This window comes from Vanellus vanellus (genome assembly GCF_965231255.1).
Source record: "Vanellus vanellus genome assembly, chromosome: 2".
Classification (NCBI taxonomy): Eukaryota; Metazoa; Chordata; class Aves; order Charadriiformes; family Charadriidae; genus Vanellus; species Vanellus vanellus.
The window spans coordinates 142352799-142375834 of NC_138906.1; the positions used below are offsets into that span (position 1 = coordinate 142352799).

Genomic DNA, 23036 nt, shown 5'->3' on the forward strand with positions numbered 1-23036 from the left:
AGTTAAGTGAAAAAACTTAACTCTGATCTAGCTGTCCACTTCTGCAGGAGAATGGAATAGTCTGGCTTGGATTCATTTCCTTCATTAAAAGAGTTGTTAGTCGTGTTAGGGAGAGGGACATTACTATGAAGAGGTGAATCTTGAACATCTTGAGTTTATATTTTACCTAAATACAGTTTAATTATTTGTTACTGAAGTGGCAGCACATGACAGCTGAACTTGGGAAATGGAGAAGAGGAAGTAGCTTTACAGTGACTACGTAACCCAGGTGGTGTCTGGCTGGGCTTGGAAATTCCAAAAAGAACCTGTTCCTAAATGCCCACAAGGATGAGACTATCCTGAAAGCGGCATAAAATATCCCTAAATCCCTAGAGGTGCCCAATCCATAAGCATGCTCCGCAGTTGTGTATTGCAGACACTTACTGCAGGCCAACATAAAGCATAGGCATCACAGATGCTTTATTCCAAACATAGCAGAGATGGTGGGAGACAGTATCCACGTTAAACATGCTGCCCTGGGTCTTTGGCGTTCCTGACCCTACCTCAGATTGCCGGTGAGCCACAATGTAAAGGGGAGTATGAAAAAGGTACTGCTTTGAGGCTTAATAATTTTATGGAGATGAAGTTGGAGGGACAAGAAAGTGGAGGAATGAGTCAAAAAAGGTGATGGTATACATTGGAGATCGCAAAAGGAGTCAGTAGGGTGGCAGAGGCAGTTTAATTTTCATGGATCGCAAGGAAAACTTTCCTGGAATCCAAGTACCTTTTTAAAAATGACTTTTGCATGACCTGTCAGTCAAAAGTGTTAGCGCTTCCAGGAACTCAGCTCAGAGACACTGGCAAAGGAGGATTCATCGTCTGTTTTCAACTAAAAAGTAAATCTTGTCTGCTTGAGGCAATCTTGAAATTACCCTTTTTATTTCAGTTGATGATTTACTGTCTTTGAACCTGTCTGTTACAATTTCTTAGATCAATTCTGTGCTGTAAAAGTGGTATTGTATTATAGTGGAGGCTTATAAACAAGTTACGAAAATCATTTGAGGTTGCAAATGAAAGAGATTAGTTGCATTACCTCTTCGCTATACCAGAACTGCTATCAATCTTTGGTTCTCCTATTTCTGGGAATTCCCTCCATTTGTATATTTCAGCTGCTGTTGAGAATATTGCTATTATTTATCAATTTGAGAATCTGCTTTGCAGGCAGAAGACGACACTATGTGAGGGAACTATGGGTTCCTACCTGGCCGTACTGGCTTCCAAGTTCATTGGCACATGAACTGCTCGTTTATCTTCCCTTTTTTTCACATGCTGAGAAACACATAAGTAAAGACACTGAATTGCAAGGAAATGTGTATCTTTATCTAACTCCGGGGAGCATCTTGTGTTGTAGCTGGTAAACATATAACCCCACTTTAACCAAGGTAAACCCCCCAATCTTTAATGTGACAATTTATTACGCAGTAAAATAAAATGATCTTTGGGATTTTGGTGCATTGCCCTGCTTTTAATTGGTGCAGAACAACTTCAGTTGATTTCAGAGGGAATTGGAGGTGCTCAACACTTCAGAAAATCAGGCCACGTATATTTGGGTGCCTAAATATGGATTCTGAGCCTCCTCATAGACACAGCGAGTAGGTGCGGATTCCGCTGTGCCTCCATCGCCAGCGACTGTGACCATGATTATGATGAGGGCTTAGTATAAATGCACGAGATGTCAAATGGAAGTTATTCAGAAAAAGCTACCGTTGTCTAATGAAACAAAGACTTAATCCTAGTTTAAGCGGAGTTTAGCAGCAACATGTGCGTGTTTTTGTCAGACGAGGTTCTTCTTACATAAAAGCGCTGCCAGGTCTCAGCATCCTGATCTGTATTTGACATTTGCACATGGAATACGCTGCTTAGAAATTCCGTAAGCTTGTGTGGATAATCTTTTTAAAGATGCATAACTAAGTTGTGAACAGAGGGGGATTAGACCTGTGCTGTGATACCAGTGCATGAACTGGTCAGGACAGAACAGCGCAGCAGGGAACGAAAGCCAAATCGCTCGCTTCAAGGCCTGTGTTCGATCCCGATTAAGTCGTCGGTGAAAATTGGCATGATATTCTCCATAATGGGCAGTGGTTTGTACCACGGCTGCCAGCTGGGTGGCATTGGTGACTTCGGATTAGGTGTGGCCCCCGCGGTGGGCTGATGGACTGTGTGGTGGGCAAAGCTGGAAGCAGGCACTCGCCCTGCCTGGCTCCATACTGTTAAGCTTTACATCTGTCAGCATATACTGCATTTTTGAAGGGTCTAATAGTTACTGGACTTTTTTTTTTTTTTTCTTTTTGAGCATTAGTAAAAATGTGCTGCTTTGTGCTTTAAAACGAATGGAAAATCGCCCTACTTGATTTGAATAGGAAACATTTTGTTAAGTTTTCAACTGTATACGTTTATACTAGAATGGGGTAAAATTTTGCACAGCTTGCTTGTTTGCAGTTTGTAGAACTGTGTTTGAGTATTTATTAGCTTTAGTGCTTATTAATTTGAGTATTTATTTAAATAAAATACGTATTTTTAGACCGTAAAATTGTTAACAACTTCAGTAAAGTAGATTCCCACGGAGCTACCTGTCAGCCAGTTTCTCTGTTTAGCAGGAATATGGCATACCTGCACTACCTCATGTAATTAATTTTGAGTATGCTACTATTTTACTTTCAACCTTTTTTTTTTTTTTTTTTTTTGGTCACCATCTACCAGAAGAAAGAAGCTTGCGCTCCTCCCTATCGTCACTGCTGTCGTTATTCCAAGACTTGCTTGCCCCAACCCTGACATTTTTAAGAGCTCTGCCCAGGGGTGTTTTAGACATTTAAAAACCTGGAGTTTTTACAGCAGTTTTGAATTACCCATATTCGCTACGCTTTGCTTTGCACTGACATAGTAGACACCTTTGCTAGAACTGGGGTTTTAAATTGCTGTCTTTTAATCCAAGTGTTATTTATGAGAAATTATTGCAGGAAACATCTGCCTGGGGAGGGGGAGTGAGACCCTCTCGCTGTGTCGTGCTCCGCAGCAGAGCCAGCTGGTGGGCAGCAGCAGTAGGAGGAGGTTGGCTTCGGAGCGCATCTGTGACAGGTGACTTTACTCACGTTCAGGAAGACAGACTGCAGTTTCTGTGATGACTTTTTGTCAAAACACTTTAAACACTTCAGCTTTCACTGTAATGATTTTGGCAAACAGCCACATCATGTTTTTACATACAGGTTTTGTTTTTTTTTTTTTTTTTCTTTACCTTTACATTTTTAAAGTGTTAAAATAAGGCAAAATCCAGGGGTTTAAGTGCACAGTATGAACAATATCAATCATTTATTGTACTGGTATGCAGATTCACTGTTTCTTCACTTAACACACACAACTGCATTTCACATTGCATAGAGAAAAGAGGAGAACGAGAACAAGCCGGTGAGCAGTTAAATTATTAGATTAAAAATTAAATTAAAGATTAGAGATTAAAGCGGTGAGAATGAGCTAGCTTAACCTCACTTTACTTTTTTTGCGGCTTTTTTCAGCAAGGCCCCGTCCTGCACCACCTACTCCGTAACTTTCCAAGGCTCAGACTGGAGAGAGCCCAGGGCCGTTAGACCGTTCCTGAAAGGGTATTTAGTTGCCTGAGTTCACCTGAGGAGTTCAAAGGTTCATTTCAGTGGGAGTTCAGGGACTGTAATCTTGAAGGGTGTGGGCCTCGTTGTTTGAGACACATTTCAAATAAAATGCGTGTTTGCTTCTGCTTGTTAAGTAAGACACAGGGATGCATTTGAGAAGTTGTATATAACTAATCTGCTAACGTGGAATTGCTTCTGAAACGGTTCTACACGGAGGCAACACGGGTTTATTGGCTTTAAGACACAGCGCAGTCTCCTTCCTGCACCAGTACATACTGGGAGCAATGGCCTGGACATTCGTGGAGTTATCTGGCGTAAAATTGGTGTAAAGTAAAAAGGGAGCCAGGCCAAAAAAAACCAAAGGTGCAAGAAGACAGGGCTGTTTCTATATTATAGTTCTCGTTTAAAAAATACCTCTCTAGCATAGTAACAAGCAGAGCTCACCACGTGAACTAAATTAATAAACTGGTATAAAATCTGTACTACACCTTTTGTTTCGTTTAGTGTTAAATTTTAATAATATTATTATAGATTAGTAATTCAGTGTAAGATCCAAGGAGGCACATTTTTTTACATAGTTATTTCAACCTTTACATGGTACAGAAAAAAGAATCCAGGAGACAGACAAACTAGACACCAACAATCTTAGGATATTAAATTTAATTATAGATTACACAGAATATGATGTAAAAACAGCAATTTACTAGAATAATTATAACCTGCAAAATGTGAAAATAGTTTAGAAAATGGATTGTCATATTCTCTGACACAGCAATAGTCATGAAAGGTACACTTATAATATCATATGTTAATCTGTGTATTAACTATACTACCTGTCATTTAGCCAGGATTCCGAGACAGATTAAAGGCATTTATTTCTGAAGTGCCTGTGTTTAGATTCAGTAAAGCTAAATAAACAGCTAGAGTGAAAACACTGTATCTCTTTCAACTACTGCATGGAGATCTATGCTGGATAAAGGCTTTGTGGATATGCTGTGAGTTCGTAATGTAATTATGAGTAATTGAAAAACCGCAGAGAGCACAGACCTGCAAGTGGGTGGTTTGACAACTGAAAATATTTCTTAGTGCCTTGTTAAATTTTGGAAATCAGACATGCCAACGTCTCTTTCCTATTTCAGACCTAGATCATATTTAATCCAAATTCACGTTTTGCATTTTAAAAAAAAACGTTTAGTTGTAATGGGGAAAGATAATCTGTAGAACTTTTTGTTACATAGTTCAACAGGAAACGTTGCAGGTGTCAAAGGATATGATGACCACAGCAATGTCAGCAGGTTTCATTTTTTTCCGGCCGTGTTTATGAAAGCAAAAAAAAAAAAAAACAACCAAAAAACCAAAACCAAAATCAACCCCGACATATTTTAGTTTCTTTTTGAATATACAGACTGGCCCAAACATAGACATTCTCTTTATCAATCTTATTGTTACAAAAACTGTACATTACAAACAGTATAGAAACAAACTGAAAGGAATGTGCCACACATCCTGGCTAATTTTCTATATGCAGTTTAAAAATACAGCCTACTCCCTTATAGTGCACAGTTATTGTGTAGATAGAGTACATCACTAGTTAAGTGGACATGATAGAAGAGTTCTAGTTTTCCTCAGCACAGAGAATAAGAGCCAGTTCTGCTCGGTAAAGCTTTCCTCCATCAGACAAGGCCATGATGCTTTTCTTGTACGTCGCAAGGTTGTTAATGTCTAATTCCTATTTAAAGAACAGATAACGCTTTACAATCCTGTTCAGTTTACCAGCATGAACAAATTTGCTTCCAATGGCAGAAAATGAGGGAAGAAAAAAAAAAAAAAAGAGGGTATTCTCAGCCTGTCCAACAGTAACACATTGCAAATGTTGTTTATGTATTTGTATGTTATCCATATTATAGCCATATGTTCAATTGGTGATAGCTGATGTCTCAGAAGCGATCTTTTCACAGTGTCGCTTTATAATCACAACTCCCCTGGTTTGGGATTTACACTGCCATGACTTCTGCCGACTTTTTTAGTTGTACTTTGGCTTCAGGAATTATGACTTGGAAGCTCTATATTTATCTTAATTGGGTGGATTAAAGTGTCCTTAAAATCCAAATTAAATCTAATCTCTAAGGGGGGAAAAAGCCCTCTAGGATTACCTTTTTGTTCTTTTCACAGAGATCCTTCAGTAGTGCGTCAAGTTCATGTTCATCTATGTAGCCGTTGCCATCCTGAAAAAGAGCATTAAAGATACCTTTAAACATTTATTTTTCATTTTAGAGGATATAGCTAGTTTTCCACAAATTCACAAAATAAGTGCCATCAAATGACACAATGGATAAAAAGTTTTTTTGAAGACTTACTTGATCATACATCTCAAAGGCTTTATTGAATTCTTTTGCACACATTTTGACACCCTAAATGCCAAAATGAAAAAAAAAAAAATCCATTAGTGACACCAGCTATGTGTGATGGTAACAGATTACCTTAAGAACATGAATTTTCATACCTGAAATTTAATAAGAAAATTTTCCTGTACAGGGAGTAGTCTTCGGAGAGAAAAAAAAACCAAGCTCAATATATTTAACTGTTTCAGTAGTAGCAATTTGTACATAATATTTGTTATGAAAAGAGACAGAAGACATACCTGGCCAGTTCAGTAAGCTCCAACTTTCCATCGTTGTTTGCATCAAACATCCTGAGCTGAAAGAATATAGAATTTTACGTTACTAATCAAAATTAGCCAACATAATGAAGAAAACACTTCTTTGGAAAACTTAAATTCAATGAAGTTTAGCCTTTATTTCATGCTGAAATGACGGCCCCGAGTTTTAATGTCACATTTGATGCATTATGTGTTTATTTAAAGTACTGAAGAAGTAATTTATAGTAATTAACTCTACTGCAAAAGCCTGATAAGAAACCAGATGAACAATTCCGGTAAACCTACTGCCAGGTACGTCTTAACCTGCCGACAGTGATGAATGTCCCATATGTAATTTTTTAAAAATGAGAGGAGTGTTGACATGATAACATTTTACTTTTGACTTCATGTCATGATCTGATAGTAGCATCGTTATTCTCTGTTCATAAAGGTGAAACAACAGTCAGCTAAAATTCAATAGAATCCAAGGCGTTCAGTGCCTTAGACAGAAAATAGACATTTCATTCAATTGGCTGTGAGGTCTAAATATTTAAGTAAAGATCAGGTTCTGCTTCTGTGATCTGTTTCAAGAAAAGAGTGAACAGATGCTGTAGACGATCATATTTTGTTGATGGTGTGGAAATGGGAAATTAAATGCCTCCGAATAGTTATAATTAAATTACAGAAATAAATATATTAATGTAATTTGACAAAATATGTGAATGCTATTTCTAATCGTGTTTAATCATCCACTTGTATTAAAGTGTTTTCCTTTGAGCCCTTGAAAGCACGAGCTCCTGCTGCCTGAGTGGCACAAACAGCTTAGATTTGCTATTAGAAGTAGATGGAGATATTACACCTGCGTGGAGCTTCCTCTCCCTGTTTTAGGTCTCTATAGTTCCCTTTTTCTACTTTCAATTTATTGAAAGTTTTTATTGTATTATCTATTATCTGTAGATAGTGTTATCTATTATTTTGCCTTTGCTGTATAAAAAGAGTCACAAAAGCAGCAAACCGTACAAAAAATTGTTAGACGTTGTACCGAAAACACCACCACCCACACTCCATCCCATCACTTTCAATCACAGTAATTTTAGGTGTAATTTTTAGATAAGAGGGAAAGCGGCATCCTGTACTGAGATAACCGTATATCCTTCTAAAGACGGAATTAATGCCACGAAAAAAGAACCAATTTCGCTTGGTTAATACACAATAAATGGCAAAGGAGACCAGAAAAAGAGACCGATTCTATAAACATTAGTTTCTACGTAACACGCTGGTGGCTTTTAACCCTTCCTTTCCTTGTATAAAAGCATCTGCCTTGCACGCATTTCCTATGCGAGGAGATTTGCCTTTGGGGGAGGGGAGCAGTGGCAGCGGGGAAGTCAACGTATTTTGCATTTTGATGGGTCGTTAGTGGCTGGCCGTGCCTGCCGGCAGCTGCTCGGGACCCCGTGTTTTCTATTAGTCGTCTTTTCTAGTTTCTGAGGAGATTATGGGAGAGCTGGCCTTACAATTTCTTTCTTCCTGCTGTTAATTCTTTGTCACTGTGTCCCTCTGCAGAGGCCAGAACTCAGAGCACACTTTAACATGAAGGCTAAAAAGGTCCCTGAATGAAAAGGGTATTTTTTATCTTCACCGGTGAGTAAACAGTGACAATTCCAGATAAACGGTTTATACTGGTACAACAAACCAGAAGACGTTTTCCGGGAGAAGCACAAGTTTTGATCAGCCATTCTCAGGCCGATCTGAGGGCTAGTGCGTTTACCTCGCACGTTTTTGATTGCTAAAAATATTTTATGATGAAACCGAGTTAGTAAAACAAAAAATGGAGTGTTACACATTTCCTAAAGACAAGAATTCTGAGTCTTTTTTTTTTTTTTTTTTCTTTTCTTGAAACATCCACTCAGAAGCCAATACGGATCCCTGCCACGGAGCACCACAGCTGGGGGATGGAAGGAGTGCCCCAAGGACGGGCTGATTTAAGGCCGGGGAGGTGACAGTTTTGTTCTAGTGTTTATCTAAAACATCAGTTTCTCCTTCTCGAAGGGGGGAAGAAGGAAAAAGTGAGATGTTTGTAAATCTGATAAGAAGCCACCGTGCAGTGATGGCTTTTAAAACAAGAGACAGACGCTACAGCACTGAAAGAAGGCAAAACATAGAAAGTAACCCCAAAATAATTTGATCTAAACCTAATAGTATAATTATGATGGGTACAATTTTTCTCCCATGAACTGTGGAGGCTTCAGTTTTACAACTAATGCACAGGGAAGCATAACAGGGGAAAATAGTACGGTATGGTCTGGTGTTATACAAATACCAAGAAGATTCTAAATTCCTGAGCTTTTTTTTTTTAAGCAGCACTGAAAACTGCCCGTCAAAGCTCTGTAGCTGCAGAAGTACTTGCGGTGCTGGATGCCACAGTCGCCTCTCTGTTGCAATGACATATTTCGCCTAATTAGGACCTGGTGGGGCTCCAAGTCATTTGGAGCCTTCCAGTGGCTAAAGATAAACAGAGTTGGGATTCATCTACTCTTGATGAAATATGCCCGTAAATAATCTTACCATTATTTCTGTGTATTCCGTTAGCTTTGAGTCTTCAATCTGCTTATTTGCTTTCTGTAATAAATCTTTCAAGAAGCTCTGTTAAAATAAATAAAAGAGAAATAGGTGAATTTTTATCTACAGTATAAAATGCTTGACTTGCTAACTTCAGATGAAAGTAATGGGAAATACTATTTTACTCCCACTTTAGTATTTACTGCTGAAGTTCCAAATAAGTATGAAAAGAAGTAGTAATTAACAGCTAAGTATATAACAGTTTCTTTTGATCGATTCAAGTATACTGCACAGTTTTATTTGGAAAAAGTGACTCATAAAACTTTCTGCATTGTATGCCATTTGTATTGTGAATTTGGAAAAAATAGTTTGGCTTTCAAGTATACTTCTTCCTAATCAGCTCTATCAGTAAACTAAACTAATTAACCTTGAGTCTCCTTGAAAACTGGGATGCCTAATCACTTCTTGCAACGTAGGAACAATTTTACAGAAACGATCAATGATTAATCGAGTTTTCTCCTTGCCTATGGCAGTACCCGGCGCTAGAAGTGAATGTTAACCTATGTTGCTCCTTCCTACCTTGTATTTTCAATGTGTGCAGCCAGTTTCATTGGATCTTTTTTGAATCAGCATTTGATATAGAATCACATGACTTTGAATGAGAATTTGATACAGTATCACAGGACTTTAAACACCAGCCATTCTTACTTTAAAAAGTAAGATTTTTTCCACACGTTCAGGGGTTTAAGTTTCTGTACTAGATCTGAGATGTCCGTATGCCTGTCAACGCTCAATGAAGTGCCTAATTACTGTCATCAGTTGGGGTGTCATTATCTTTCTGGAATTTTGGGCCACATTTCAAGGCAGAAAACGGGGTGGCTCTTAAGAAAATCTGTGTGTACGTAGATGACTTTCTTGAACTTGAATGCAGCCATGTCAATAGTCATATGATTAATACCCCCTATAGTTCTTCCAGTCTGGCCCCCTCCATGCTGGGAGGCCTTCCTAGTAGTTTGTATGTGAAGAACAAGACTGAAATGTTGTAAATGGGTGTTATGGATCTATGTCTAATCTTGTGTGCTTTGATGGAAAATAGAACTGGAAAGGGCATAAAAAGGCTGTCCAGTCCATCTCCATGTCTCAGGACAGGATCATCTATATCTAAACTTCCTGAGTTACTGTCTGATCTGAGCTGCTGCCAAACCTTTCCTAAATACAGGCAGTGATGGAGAGTCTGCCTCCCCCTTAGGCAACGTATTCCACTGCTGTTACTATTGTTAGAAAGTTTTCCTGATTTCCAGCTTAAATTTCTCTTACAAAGTTGTAAGTGGGTGTACTCCTCACATAGCAAATACTTAAAATGTTTGAGCTTATCAAGAAATACTGATCTAAAAACAAAACTGGACATTTATGCCTTATTTTCAACACATTAAAAGGACCTGTTTCTCTGAGGCGGACAAAATCTTGAAGCACAAGAGAGATGGGATCATTAGGGGTCCTGTTAAAATGTCTTCATTCTTCAGCTGGTCCTCTATCAGCCCTGCCTTTTTAAAGGCTATTTTAAATTATAGCAGCTGGCAACACTCCTTAAGGCACTGTCTAACAGCTGGAGAGTTCTCAGGTGCTACCTGCATGGCCTCCTCCCGATCCTACCAACTTTAGATACACCAACCTGCGACCAGCATCTCTCCTATGAGGAAGGGCTGAGAGAACTGGGACTGTTCAGCCTGGAGAAGGCTTGAGGGGACCTCATCAATGTAGATAAATACTTCAAGGGAAGGTGCAAAGAGGACGGAGCCAGGCTGTGTCCCAGTGAGAGGACAAGAGGCAGTGGGCACAAACTGAAACGTGGGAGGTTCCCTCTGAACATCAGGAAACACTTTTTCACTGCAAGAATGACCGAGCACAGGCACAGTTTGCCTAGAAGGGTTGTGAAGTCTTCATCCTTGGAGATATTCAGAAGCCATCTGGACATAGTCCTGGGCAACTGGCTCCACGTGGTCCTGCTTGAGCAGGGGGGTTGGACCAGGTGACCTCCAGAGATCCCTTCCAACCACTCTGTGATTCTGTAACACTGTGATTCAGCATCTACAAATCTCTGCTTTATGACTCTGGTTTTAAGGTTTGTTAACTGTGCAAAGCTGAAATGGCTAATGGAATAATCTCAATTCTGCTCGTATTTGTGTATATTAAAGCTGATTCCAAAATGCCACCAAGGTGACCAAGCAGGGGCAACACAATTCCAGCTGTGTTAGCCTAGGAAACCGTAGGGTGATGCAATACTTGCGAGAGCATGATCTGTCCGGCAGCATAGTGATCAATGGTAGTGATGCCCTTAGGAATAAAAAAGAACAAAACAGCCCTCCTCCCTAATATACCAAAAAAAGAACAACCTAGCTTTCAGAGGCCTATCTTGCTTTCTTAATCTTTCTTACTTCTAAGCTAGAGTACCCGCTACCTTGAGCCACTGGAGACAAACATTGATCTGAATTAAAGCACACTTTAAAAAACGTTGATCCGATTAGAGTTTCACTTTAAATAATTTACTGGCGATAAAAACATCAGCTAATCATAGTGCGTTCCCGTCATGTTTGGAATGCAAAAACATGCATGGGCGAGTATCTGAAGAAACAGATAGCAGCGCAGGCTGTAATCCAACGCCTGTTCTCGTGTCGTGCGTAACCATAGGTGTTGGTTTACCTTAAGTTCCTCAGAATCAATGAAGCCACTGTGGTCGCTGTCATACTTTCTCCATGTCTGCAATCAGAACGTGACTGCTTTAGTGACGTATTTATGGCAAGCGGGTCTCGGATGATTTTACCAAAGGCAGCTTTTCATACTGTACCTGCATAAAGTCTTCGCTTGACTTTAGCTGCTGGCACCTGAAGAACAACAGGAAATTCTCTTCCGTCGGTAATATCTGAGCAAGCTGTAACAGAATTTAAGAAAGATTAAATTTTGATTCTTCATTAGGCCAGCTGAGCCTGTAAAAGAGTGTGAAACTTTTAAAAAGAGTATGAAATTCTTTGTGCTTATACTGCCCTATTTTGGCCCCACAGGAAGCTTCATCCTCTTAGCTGAAATGTTTGGAAGATGCCTCCGAAAGGCTTCTGGCTTGCAGCTTTGCCATATTCATCCAGGTCAAACAGAACTGAGATCCGAGAAAAGGGAGTGAAACGGCACTTTACTGAAGGGGGAGCTGGAGAAAGAGGGGGGAAAAAATTCACCCCTGCAGGGTTAGGATCTGCGGTGAAAACCTTGGAATCAGCCTGAAGGGAAAGCGTAACACAAGGAGGTTTAGAGGGTAAGCGTGAAGGACCATGAATTAAGAAAGTGAGGAAAATGGACTACTCACAGATACTGAGAAAGAGGAGAAAGAAACACTGACATGAAGAACACGTGCGTAAGGTAAACAGAAAAATATGTGGAAATGCCAGGAGGAAAAAAGAAAGCGGGGAGGGCAAGGGGATGGCAATTGGGGAGCATGTCAAGCAGAGAGATGTGTTCAAGAAGAGCTATAAATACCAGAAAGACATCAAAAGGGCTTCTAGCCCTGCAAAATCAGGGATGGTTCTTCAAGTGCCTCTGCTCTACAAAAGCCTTTTTTAAAATCAGACATTATTGTACTGATTATTGAAAATGTTCATTTACTATAACTCAATTTTGGCAAGTGACAAATGTAGAAGATGGAGAGTATGCTGTATAATTTAATGTAAAATCATGATTTGTTTTTAACAAAAGCCCAATATTTTTTTCTGTCCTCAAAATGTATGAAATGTGTTTTGATTAAAGAAAACTTTTTTACTTGAAGAATAGACCAGCTGTGCTTACTAGGAAAAGAAAGTGGAGAAAGACAGACTTCTTAGCTGCATTCTTTTATGAAAAATGACATCTGCAGGCTTCCTGGAGCCCCATCTTAAAATTTTGATTCAAATTTTTGGTTTTCTGCATTCATTTTCCACCCTCAAATCTCTCATTCTGTCTGTTTCAGTGCTATAGCCTAATTGCTCAGGCTTTTTTATTGGGTTCCAGCGGTGCCGTAGGTGGCTTCAGCTCTCCCTCTCACCCTACAGGCACAACAAGAGGATGGCGACAGATCTCTTGTTTCTCTGAAATTGTCTGTGCAAGGAATCAGTTATATTCTTCAAGTGTAGGTACAACTGAAAAGACACATCAGAACACTCTCCTTACAGAAACGGAGCAGCTGGTGACAGACCGTCAGGGCCGTCAGAGCCTTCTGAGGGCTTTTGCTAAACGGCTGAAAACCAAACCCAATCAACTTAAACAATGTGTGTTTGTCAGCAGCTTTCGAAACCTACTCCATTATAAATAGCATATACGTGTGTGGGTAAGTACATGTTCATACGTATGTAATCGCTAACTGTGTGCAACTTAGTACTGATTTATGGAAAAAATCCTTTATTTCTCCCATGACAGGGGAGCTTTGATTTTTAGATTAAATCAACATTCCCACTCAATAACAAATGATGAATGGAAGAAGAGATTATAAGAAGAAGAAGCAGAGTTTGGGGGAAGGGACTGATTATGGCAGTGGGGAAGGGTCTACATGTGTGGGAATTATAAATAAGACCTAGTTTCTGGGACCTGTGTAGCTAAGTTTGGTGAATTTTGCAAGGCTACTGTGAAATAGTACAAGGTGCAAGGGTAAATGTAAAATAGTAACATTCCAAAGAATCATTAACAGCTTACTAGCAGTACCAAACAGTATTTGAGGTACAGAATATATTACTGGAAGAAAATTACCTTATTTTAAGCTTTGCAAGTCTCAGAGGAAAGCATAGGCTTTTGCGTTACAAAGATTAATAGCCCAATATCCAATATTAGCTCAGGCTTCTGCCAAAAAATGCCTTTTGTGTTTTCTTTCTTTTGTACCCTTTAGTGTAACAGAAACAATATAGCTAAAGGCAAGTCCAGTTCTCCAAGCTCATGCATCAAATAGCATTAAATTGCTTTTTTGTGGAAAACTCTGCATTATTGAAGGAGGAGGAGATTGTGTGGAAACTGGCTCAACCTCCCAGTCCCAGTTATACCACTAAGAGAGGAAAGATGGAAACCCGGTGCTATTTCTAATGGTGACTTCTTTGTGAGGACAACCATAGGGGGACTCTGTGAGCACGTTTGAATAAGAGCGCAAACAGCTCCGAGTGCGTGTATGGCAGCAGTAGCGGTTTAGTGAGCATTTCTGGGAGCTCCGCTGCTTTTGTGGAGAATGTCGGCTATTTCTGCGTCCTGAGTAATAGAGGACAACCACAAAGCCTGAAGACTGGCTTGGTTCCTCTCTGCTCAGTGCAGGCTGAGGTACATCTTTATAGGTTACCTAGCAGAAAAAATACGCTCAGTACTTAAAACAATATCAGAACTATTTTCTATAAATCATTCTCTAAGCAAATTCTGTTGATATCTAATCCTATTTAAAATTCTTTTCTCCTAATACAGTGAATTTGCGCTTTAAAATCCTACAAGAGAGAATAGGAGTACAAAGAACATTTTAGGTTAATAAGTAGTTATTTTTACAGCGTGAGTAAGCTTCAAATAATTCGAATGTGGAATTACCGCAGTCCTGAGTTTCAAAACCTTGGCTTTAGCATCCGCATTTTAGTGAAAGCGTTGGTCTGAATGAGTACAAAAGGTGAAAGAAAGGTCCCTTACGCAATGACAAGCAAGTGGACAGGTCAGTCTCTGCCTTTAGCTGGAGGGCACTGGATAAAAGCTCGTGAACTAACTGCAGCGTGATTGCAAAGACAGAATTGACACTTAATCTGAGCTGAAAATCCACTCCTTCCTCTGTGAAGCCACCCAGGCCTCCTCTTTATCTCACTCAACAGACCTTTCCTGAAAACTCATTATTCACCAGGACCTTTTCCATCAGATGCTGGGGTATACATGGTGATGGGTGGGAGTCTCAATGGCGTTATATAATTTCTTTTTAAAGAACATTCATACACTTCTTCAGAAAAACTATTTCCTGTACTATGTAAACGGGAGCAATCTGGAATTACTGGACATTTTATTTATAAGGAAGGAGAATCAACTCCAAATACCAACTTTAATATCATCCTGCTCTGCACGTACAGCACATTTCATCTGAGTCCCATCAGCACTTTCCAAATCAAGCTTCATGCTGATGTCGGTGAAATAAAATATAGCTATTGGGTTAGAAAACGGCTATATTAAGGGAGAAAGTCCCTTCAGCCGCTGAACGGCGTACTGTCACTATTCGGCGGCTTCTGTGGATGCTGAGCATGCTTGGCACTTCACTGGGGGTGGTGAGCACTGCACCATGTCAGGCCCTATCGGATTTGCTCACCTTTACCCACTAAGTCAAGAGCAGAATCAGAAATAGAATTTGAAAGGTAAAACTTGCAGTTATCTTTCCTAAGCAAAGAAAGATAGTCTTTTTCAGGCACTGTTTACACATTCTTCTTGCATCCAATGCTTGCTATCACACGTATTCAAAAATATGAAATTAAATAGGGTTCTTTAATACCAAATGAATAAGCATTTGTCAGTCCAAACCCAAACAATTCGTTAGTCCAACTAAACACTAGTTCTTTTTAGATGCAGAACTATTTGTTCAATGCTAAGTATTGTCAAAAGATGCGTTTTTTAAAATCAATTATAGCTGCAAGAGAAACAAACTGTTCGCATTTCCATGGTAGAGTCATAATTACATACGCATTTAAATGAGTATAAGCAATTCAGACACATGACAGAGGAGAAAAGATAACCTGAAATCATCTATTATATCAGCAGTGATACTTCCTATTGACTTTTACAGATTCTATTCAGTCCTCTATTTTAAAATTAGCTACTGACCCAAAGTTGGTCACTGTAGAAATTTTGCAGACCTGGCTTGTTTCCAGCTGTTTCTTAATTAGCTCTCTAGGTCAGATTTCTTATTATCAGAAAAAAAATAAGTATATAATAGCATTTCATAATAAAACCGCAGTCTCGCTGCACTCAGAGTGACATAAATGAGTCATAGATTTAGGCTTGAAAAAGTGACTTCTCAAGCCGTAACCCAGCGAACTCTCCTTTTTGACTTGCAGCACTGAACAGTGAAAGCAAGAAAAAACACAACATTTCCCCCCCGTCCTAGCAAGCTGTCTCAATTATACAATTGTTGAGCTGCTGTATGTGTAGAAGGGGTTGGTTATCTTTGCCCTCTTTAGAAATTAGGTATAAGGAATAGGGAAATTTTCTGCCTGAAGTTCTGTTACAGTTCAAGAAAGGAATTCGTAAGAAATCGTGATCTTTCACAGGCTGGATCACAACTACTGTTAATTTTTTTTTTTAATTTTAACGTGATTAACCCGCTCTCTTACCATATATGTACTTTTTAGAATAGACTGCTTACAGTGCCTGCCCACTTGCATTCACTTATGTGTTATCCTAAGAGTGGTGACAGAGCATTAGTTCAAAATCGTAAGTGGAAATAAATCAGATTTACCTTTCACAATTTAAATTTCTAAAATAAAGTTCTTATCTGCTTTGCAGGAAAATGAAGTTGCTGTTGCTGCTTATTTGTACAGAATAAACCGTGCAAAGTTAAATAAAGTATAGTGAAATGTCTGTAGAGGGGTAAGGAACACCTTACTTTTTGTTAATGAAAAAATTTCATTAGTGAAAAAAATACCAAAGGTCTTAAGACAGAGGGAGAAATTTCCTGTGTAACTGAAGAACCGAAATATTTGCATATTATGCTCACATTGTTCTGCTCTAAATGTGTTGTCTACAAGGAAACATGTCAGTCTTTTGTTATAAAGTAACCATCTTACCTCCACTATTCCTATCTTTCCATCAGTAGTCTTCCCATATTGGTCCACAAAAGCTTTCATTTCAGGTGTTAAATCCTATAAGGTTACAATCAGAGAACCATTACTTTAAGATACAGAGAAACATATATAAACTTACTTGAATATTCTATTAGTTGTCAAATAATATATTAATTTTCATGAATTACACTTACTGCAGGTAGATTCCTCAAGTTTAAATGAAATTGAGTATTTTTTTATCATGAATAATGTCATTCTGATTTTACTTCCTAAGGAATTATATTATAGTCAGTGTGAATGATTGGCATCTAAATACTTAGAACTATTTTAGTTTACAGGATGAAAAATTATAAAGACAGATGTGTTGGAAGATGCGTGTAACAGCTCCTTTGTTTAAGAGGGTGACGGTGAAGTTCATAGGCAATTATTACTCAATTTTCTCAGTTTTCTTTTTTAAATTAGCAACTTGAAGGCAGTGCAAAATCTTTCAAAATAATGAACATCTCAGTATAATACATCTGAACACCAAAATAGCCTTTCCACGTCTTTGAGTTGATTTTTCCCGAACAATGGATGCTATTTTAGCCTTAAAAGAACTCATCACGATATCGTATTTTTCACTGTTTAGTATTTGGTTATCATAGAAACAGAGTCAAAATGTCACTGCTGAAATGCAGAGAGGCAGATTTAGCAGGGAGAATACTTTGAGCAGTACGTCAAATCTGACAGAGTAAAGCCTGCATAATTGTTCTTCATATAAATTATGGTCCCTGCTACACCTCTGTTCTCTAAAGGCTGTTTTCACTCTAGGCTATGGCAAAGGTGCCAGGCTTGGAGTGAATATCTAAATATTTGATTTCACACTTCAACTTGACTTGCCTTGCTTTAATATGAGCTGCCATGAACCTTCAATACTGATAAAACTTTTAACTTTCTTTGTATTTCTTCTAGGTGTGAGCTAGTAAAACCATGCAGCAAGAATCAGGACTACAGTGATATTAAAATAATGGGCAATTCTATGGTTATAGGTGAAGGCACAGCAGACTGTGGAAATTAAAGGTTTAGCTGCTATAACAGATATAATTATATAGGACCTAAGTGATTCTCTCACTGGAGACACAGGGAATCTCAGCTGTACGAAGTCTGTTGTAATTTGTCCCAAATTTCAACTACCAAAGCTAACTGAAATGTCAGTTCCTTGTAGCTGATACAATCATGGCCTAATATCCTATTTCTGTCAAAGTCATCCATGGCAGGTTAGTAATTTGCCGTGGCTTTAATTAGAGATGTGGTTTATTAATACAATGCAATTCAATGTCACCTTTCATCTGATGATCCCAAAGTGGGGACAAGTTTGCTTAGCAGATAGAATGGAGAATTTAGACACCTGGATTTTAATTAGTCCTGGTTAAATATTTTACTAATCTTTCTAGCAGGAGCTCCGCAGTGGCAGACAGTGTCCAGCCGTTGAAGAAGACACAGCCGGTTACAGGTTAGAACAGGATGCTCATCCTCTAGTATGTTATTCATAAAGCGGGTTGGTTTTTTTTTTTTGGTGTTTTCTTCACCTGCTCTTGAGCTGCTTGATGAGATATTTGAGTTATATTATTCAAATAAATGTTTTCAGTCAAAAAAAAAACTTGCCTAAATTTAACTAAGTCTAGTCCTAAACTTGATAAAGATGCAGTGCTCAATGTTTGAAATTAAGAAACTTGTGCTTCGCGCCTCAGTCTCCCCTTTTAAAACATGAGACACTTATCCAACCAAGTGGAGCTGTAGAAAAAAACCAGCTTTCTTTGATAGGATTTGAAAATGTAAGGATAGATGGCACTACAGAAACACTTACGTGACTGTATTCATAAACATCTATTAAATCACATATTTCTGGGCAGAAATATTATCATTGTCTACATATGCAGAGAAAGTGAGAAACAGATGTGGAATAGCTCGGGCAAGACCCTTTATCAACCTCTGTGTTAGTCACTTTTACCCCACAGTTTCTTTTGGCAATTGGCATACTCTTCTCTAAATAGAGAAGGTACTGCATGAACATGAGGCACAATAAATGGAAGCTATTCTTATATACTTATACAGCTTTTATCTTTAGAAAAGAGGCAGTTCTTTGAACATGTCTGAAAGTGTATCGTATCGATTCATTATCTACCACAGTGCACGGAATGAAAAGACAAATTGTTATCAAAGAAAAGCCCAAGCCCTAAAACCTCCCAGTACACATCCACCCTTTGGGGCTGGCGGGAATCAAGCTGCATACTCCATCTGAGAGAAAAAGCAACTGTGAAAGTACAAGCTTACCGAGTGGATTAATAAAAGCATAAGAATTAGAATATAATTAGAACAGTTCTGTAGTTGGGAAGAATACCGGGAAATGTTAAGCCACCCTATTCAATGAGAGAATCAATGTGATTCTGTAATGCATATGGCATGACTGATGTAAAATCCAGCTATGAAGAATGCATAATTGAATATTTCAAAAATAGTGAGCAGGAGAGTGACCTGAAATGCAGAAGTTAATGATGACAAAGAAGCTTTGGGGTGTTAAAAGAAGGACAGCCGAGGAAATGACATATAACCTACACTAGTTTCTCAATGTGTCCCTTCTGGCAAAAGAATAGAAATTCAAAGTTACTGAATTAGTATCCCATGAGACAAGACATGAACTAATGAGATGCTTGTTTGGCAAATGAGCCTTCAAATCCAAGAATCAGCTTAGATTTGAAACCTAAGATGACATAAATCCATACCCCAGAAAAAGACTTGAGGGATGAAGGTAACGTCTACCAAAGGCAGAGCCAATGGAACAAGTAGCGAATTTGACGTTGCTACTGTACGTTGCTACTGTACGTTGCTCTTTTCAGCAGAATGCTCCAAAATTAGGTTTGAATCAGAGAAATGGGAAAGGGAAACCTGATTAAACACCTGAGCATTTTTAAAATATAGTGTGAGATGCAAGCAGAGGTTATTTTTTTTCTTTTAAAAAAGGCATAAATTATGAAATTTGTAGCAGATAATAATAAGGCTTTTCTGTGTTACATTGAGCAGGCTCTGTTTTTAAGAAGAGATGCACACTTACTTTGAGGGAGAAAAGAATCTGATCTTAAAATGAGATACTTTTTTCCTTGAGCTTCTAGTTATTTTTTTAAACTACTGAGTAATAAATCAGCACTTCAACTAAGAATGCTATTCGTACTAAATATACACAGACTTTAATATCTTCTTTCTAATGGACATCCTTAAGTTTCCTGCACTTCAATACAAAAGAGAGATTTGTTCTGTTACTTGAAAGGTATTGAAGTTGTGTTTGATCTTTTCTGTGGAGGAAAAAGAACCCCTCTAAAAAACACACTCCTTTCCCAATTTTCTGTTTCTTTTTGAGTTGGTTTGTTCGATAAATTTAGTTTAAACTTACTTACACTCATGAAAATGAGTGGCCACACCAACAGCTGTAAGAAGAATTAACCGGCACCAAGACTGCAGTAACATTAGAGGCATTGCTGGGAGACAGATTTTCAGATGCACGAAGTTTACACCCATAAAATTAATAAAGTACCACTTTCCACAAAATGAATAAATATGCATATTTTTTTCATTTACTCCTAAAATATACAGCAACTTTTAAAGCAAAGTTAATTATTGAAAAGCCATTGCTTGATTTGGAGGTATTCTTATACGAAGCAGCAATTGATTTCCCCCATGCACACATGCCATCGAGTTAAATTAGAATTTTATTTTCTGTTACTTCAGAAGTCTTTTAGCATAGATTGATTTAAATTGATTTCATTAGGTTATATATTTGAGTTTGATGCTAAGTGGCCTGTTTTAGAAACCAATTATTTTAAAAGCAATTTATTTCTTTAAAAGGTTCACTTTGGTTTTAATTCAAATCTTTACATGGAATCTTTCATTTCTTTCACTTCTTTTTTTTTTTTTCCTTTCTTTCTCTGTTTTTGGTTTGGTTTGTTGTCTTTTTTCCCCATGTGGGTTTAGTTTGGAGGAAATTTATAACTACTATGCAGAATTGTTTTGGCAGCATTGTCAAAAACTTTTGTGTCCCTCTGAACAGTTTAAACTACCAGGGTTAGGTACTCATACTCCTGGTGTATAAAACCTGTGAAGGGCAAAAAGTGGTTAGCAATCATCTGCAGATCCATTTGCTGACCACCAAGGGGCAGAAATGCATTTCAGCCCGTACTGCCCATTAGGTACGAAACTAAAACAGAGCCCAACTAACTTGGAGTGTTGTTTTGTCTTTTTTTTTTTTTTTTTTATTCTTTCTTTCTTTTTACTATCGGTACATATCTGTCTCAGGTAAGATTAATTGCAATGGGATAAGGTTCCATGCAAGACAAAAAGATCACGTCCATGCATTTCTTGACTTTTCTTTTTAAGCACCGTAAGAAGCATCAGCTCGTAGCCTGGCAAGATGTGAATGGGACCTGCTCTGCGGGAAGGTGGACTCTGCCCTCGCCTTTCCAAAGCAGACGGTTTATTTCATTTGCAACCTGCTGATTTCTAACCGAGCTACTTCCCTTTGCCTGGTGAGGCAAGTGCATGAACCGTGTGACGGCAACAGAGAACAGAAGGAACCGGGGCACTGGAGTTTGCGCAAGAAAACTCTTCTTTCCCAGAGAAGATGGAAAAGTGGGGCGAAACGTTAACCTACCAAGCCTGCCTTCTTCCGCGCCTGCTGCAGCTCCTGGATGAAGTTTTGTAGCTCCTTCCCATCCATGTACCCATTGCCTACAACAGAAAGAGTTACGGTTGCGATCACCGCTCCCTCCAAACTCTCTCCGCTCTTCAGCGCTGGCAGGGACGTCTCCGACCCTTCTGCTCCCTCCCGGCGGAGCGGCTCCCTGCGCTCCTCGCCCGGCACCGACCCCAGCCCCTGACGGCTCCGGGGCGGCGGGCGCGGAGCGGGACCGGGACCGGGGCTGCTTTCGGGAGGGGAGCGGTGGGGTCCCCCCCACAGCCTCCCGCGGGCCTGCCCCCCTCCGCCCCCCGCGCCCCCGCCGCCCCGGGGGGAAAGGAGTCACCGTCGGAGTCGTAGTGGTGCCAGATCTCGAAGAACTGGGCGGCCGAGATCTCCACGCCCTGCAGGTGGGTCTCCGCCGTCATGGTGGGGGCGCGGAGGGGCGCGGAGGGGCGCGGCGGGGCGCGGCGGGGCGCTGTCCGCGGTGCTGACTCTGTCCGCGGCCGGCGCGGCGACAGCGGCGGCGGCGGCGGTGGCGGCAGCGGCGACGACGGCTCCGACGGCTCCTCCCGCCGCCGCCCCGCCGAGGGCTATTTATGGGGCCGTCCCGATCGGGCCACTCCCCCCGGCGCTGCCCTCCCTCTCCGCCGGGCCCGGCGCAGCCTCCCCGCCCGGAGCGGGGGGGGGCCGGGGTCTCCCGCCGGCGGCACCGCGGCTGGGACCAGCCCGGCGGCACCCTCCCCCGCCCCCGCGGCTGAGCGCTCCGGGGACAGTCGCCATCTAAACGTGGGTGCGAATGAGGGGTCTGCTGGTGCCGGGTGGAGGCCCCCGAGCAAAGGCCCCGGGGCAAATGAGCGGTGGGTGACACAGGAGTTATTGCGGGTCCCTCGCTGTAGGAGACTCTGTGCATGAGACGTGGGGGGCAGAGGGCAAGCGGTCTCCCGGTTTAGCCATCGGGTTTCCATCTGGAAAAGGGTCCTGGGTGTCAGAGCACGGGTAAAAGCACTGCAGGGTGTCCCGGTACCAAAAAAGCCATATGGGACCCCATGTGGGGTGCAAGGAATCCATTTTTCACTGCTCCGTTCCCAAACCAAACCTGCAGATAGCTCCACACAGGCTTAATCTTTGAAGTGCTGCAACACTTTAAACCAATATTCCCACTGAGATATCATGGGATATTGAGATATCCATATTGAGATAGCATGGGAACAGGCATGGTAGATTTGAATATACTGCCCTAGGAGGTAATTTCATCCCAACAGTTAAGTATGGAAGACTTTATTAGTAGGCTCATTCCTTCCCAGTATGGAGGTGTGAGGGACACTACCACAGTCATTTCTGACTGCAAGAATGTTTTTTGGTAGACCAGCTCTGGAGACTTGTCCTCCTATAGCAGTGGGTTGGTGAGAGGGGACAGAGCAGCTTACTAAAGATCTTCCTTTTGTCACAGGATAACATGGTATTGTACTAGTAATAATGATTAAGTCCCTTTTGGGATGACTCATTTTAGTCATTAGGGTTACCTGGGTACCCTGAAGCACTGAAACTGCCTTTCTCCTTCCAGCAATATCTCTCAGATGCTACACGGAGTTAGCACGGTTTGATGGCCAAGATGATTGGCTGACAGGACATTGCCAAATACAGTAGGTAGTATAGTAAGGATGGTGCATGAGAACAGCTGGAAAACCCAGGAA

General features: G+C 40.2%; 1 protein-coding gene across 1 annotated transcript; it reads right to left on the reverse strand.

Moving 5' to 3' along the window:
- Positions 1–5256: 5256 nt before the first annotated feature.
- On the reverse strand, positions 5257–21767 carry CALB1 (calbindin 1; the record flags this gene model as incomplete). The annotated part of the gene is made up of 11 exons (XM_082479148.1): positions 5257–5370; positions 5795–5866; positions 5999–6052; positions 6145–6184; positions 6283–6338; positions 8845–8922; positions 11539–11595; positions 11684–11767; positions 16638–16712; positions 21316–21392; positions 21686–21767. The coding sequence occupies 11 exons, from the start codon at positions 21765–21767 to the stop codon at positions 5257–5259; spliced, it is 789 nt and encodes a 262-aa protein (XP_082335274.1).
- Positions 21768–23036: the final 1269 nt, after the last annotated feature.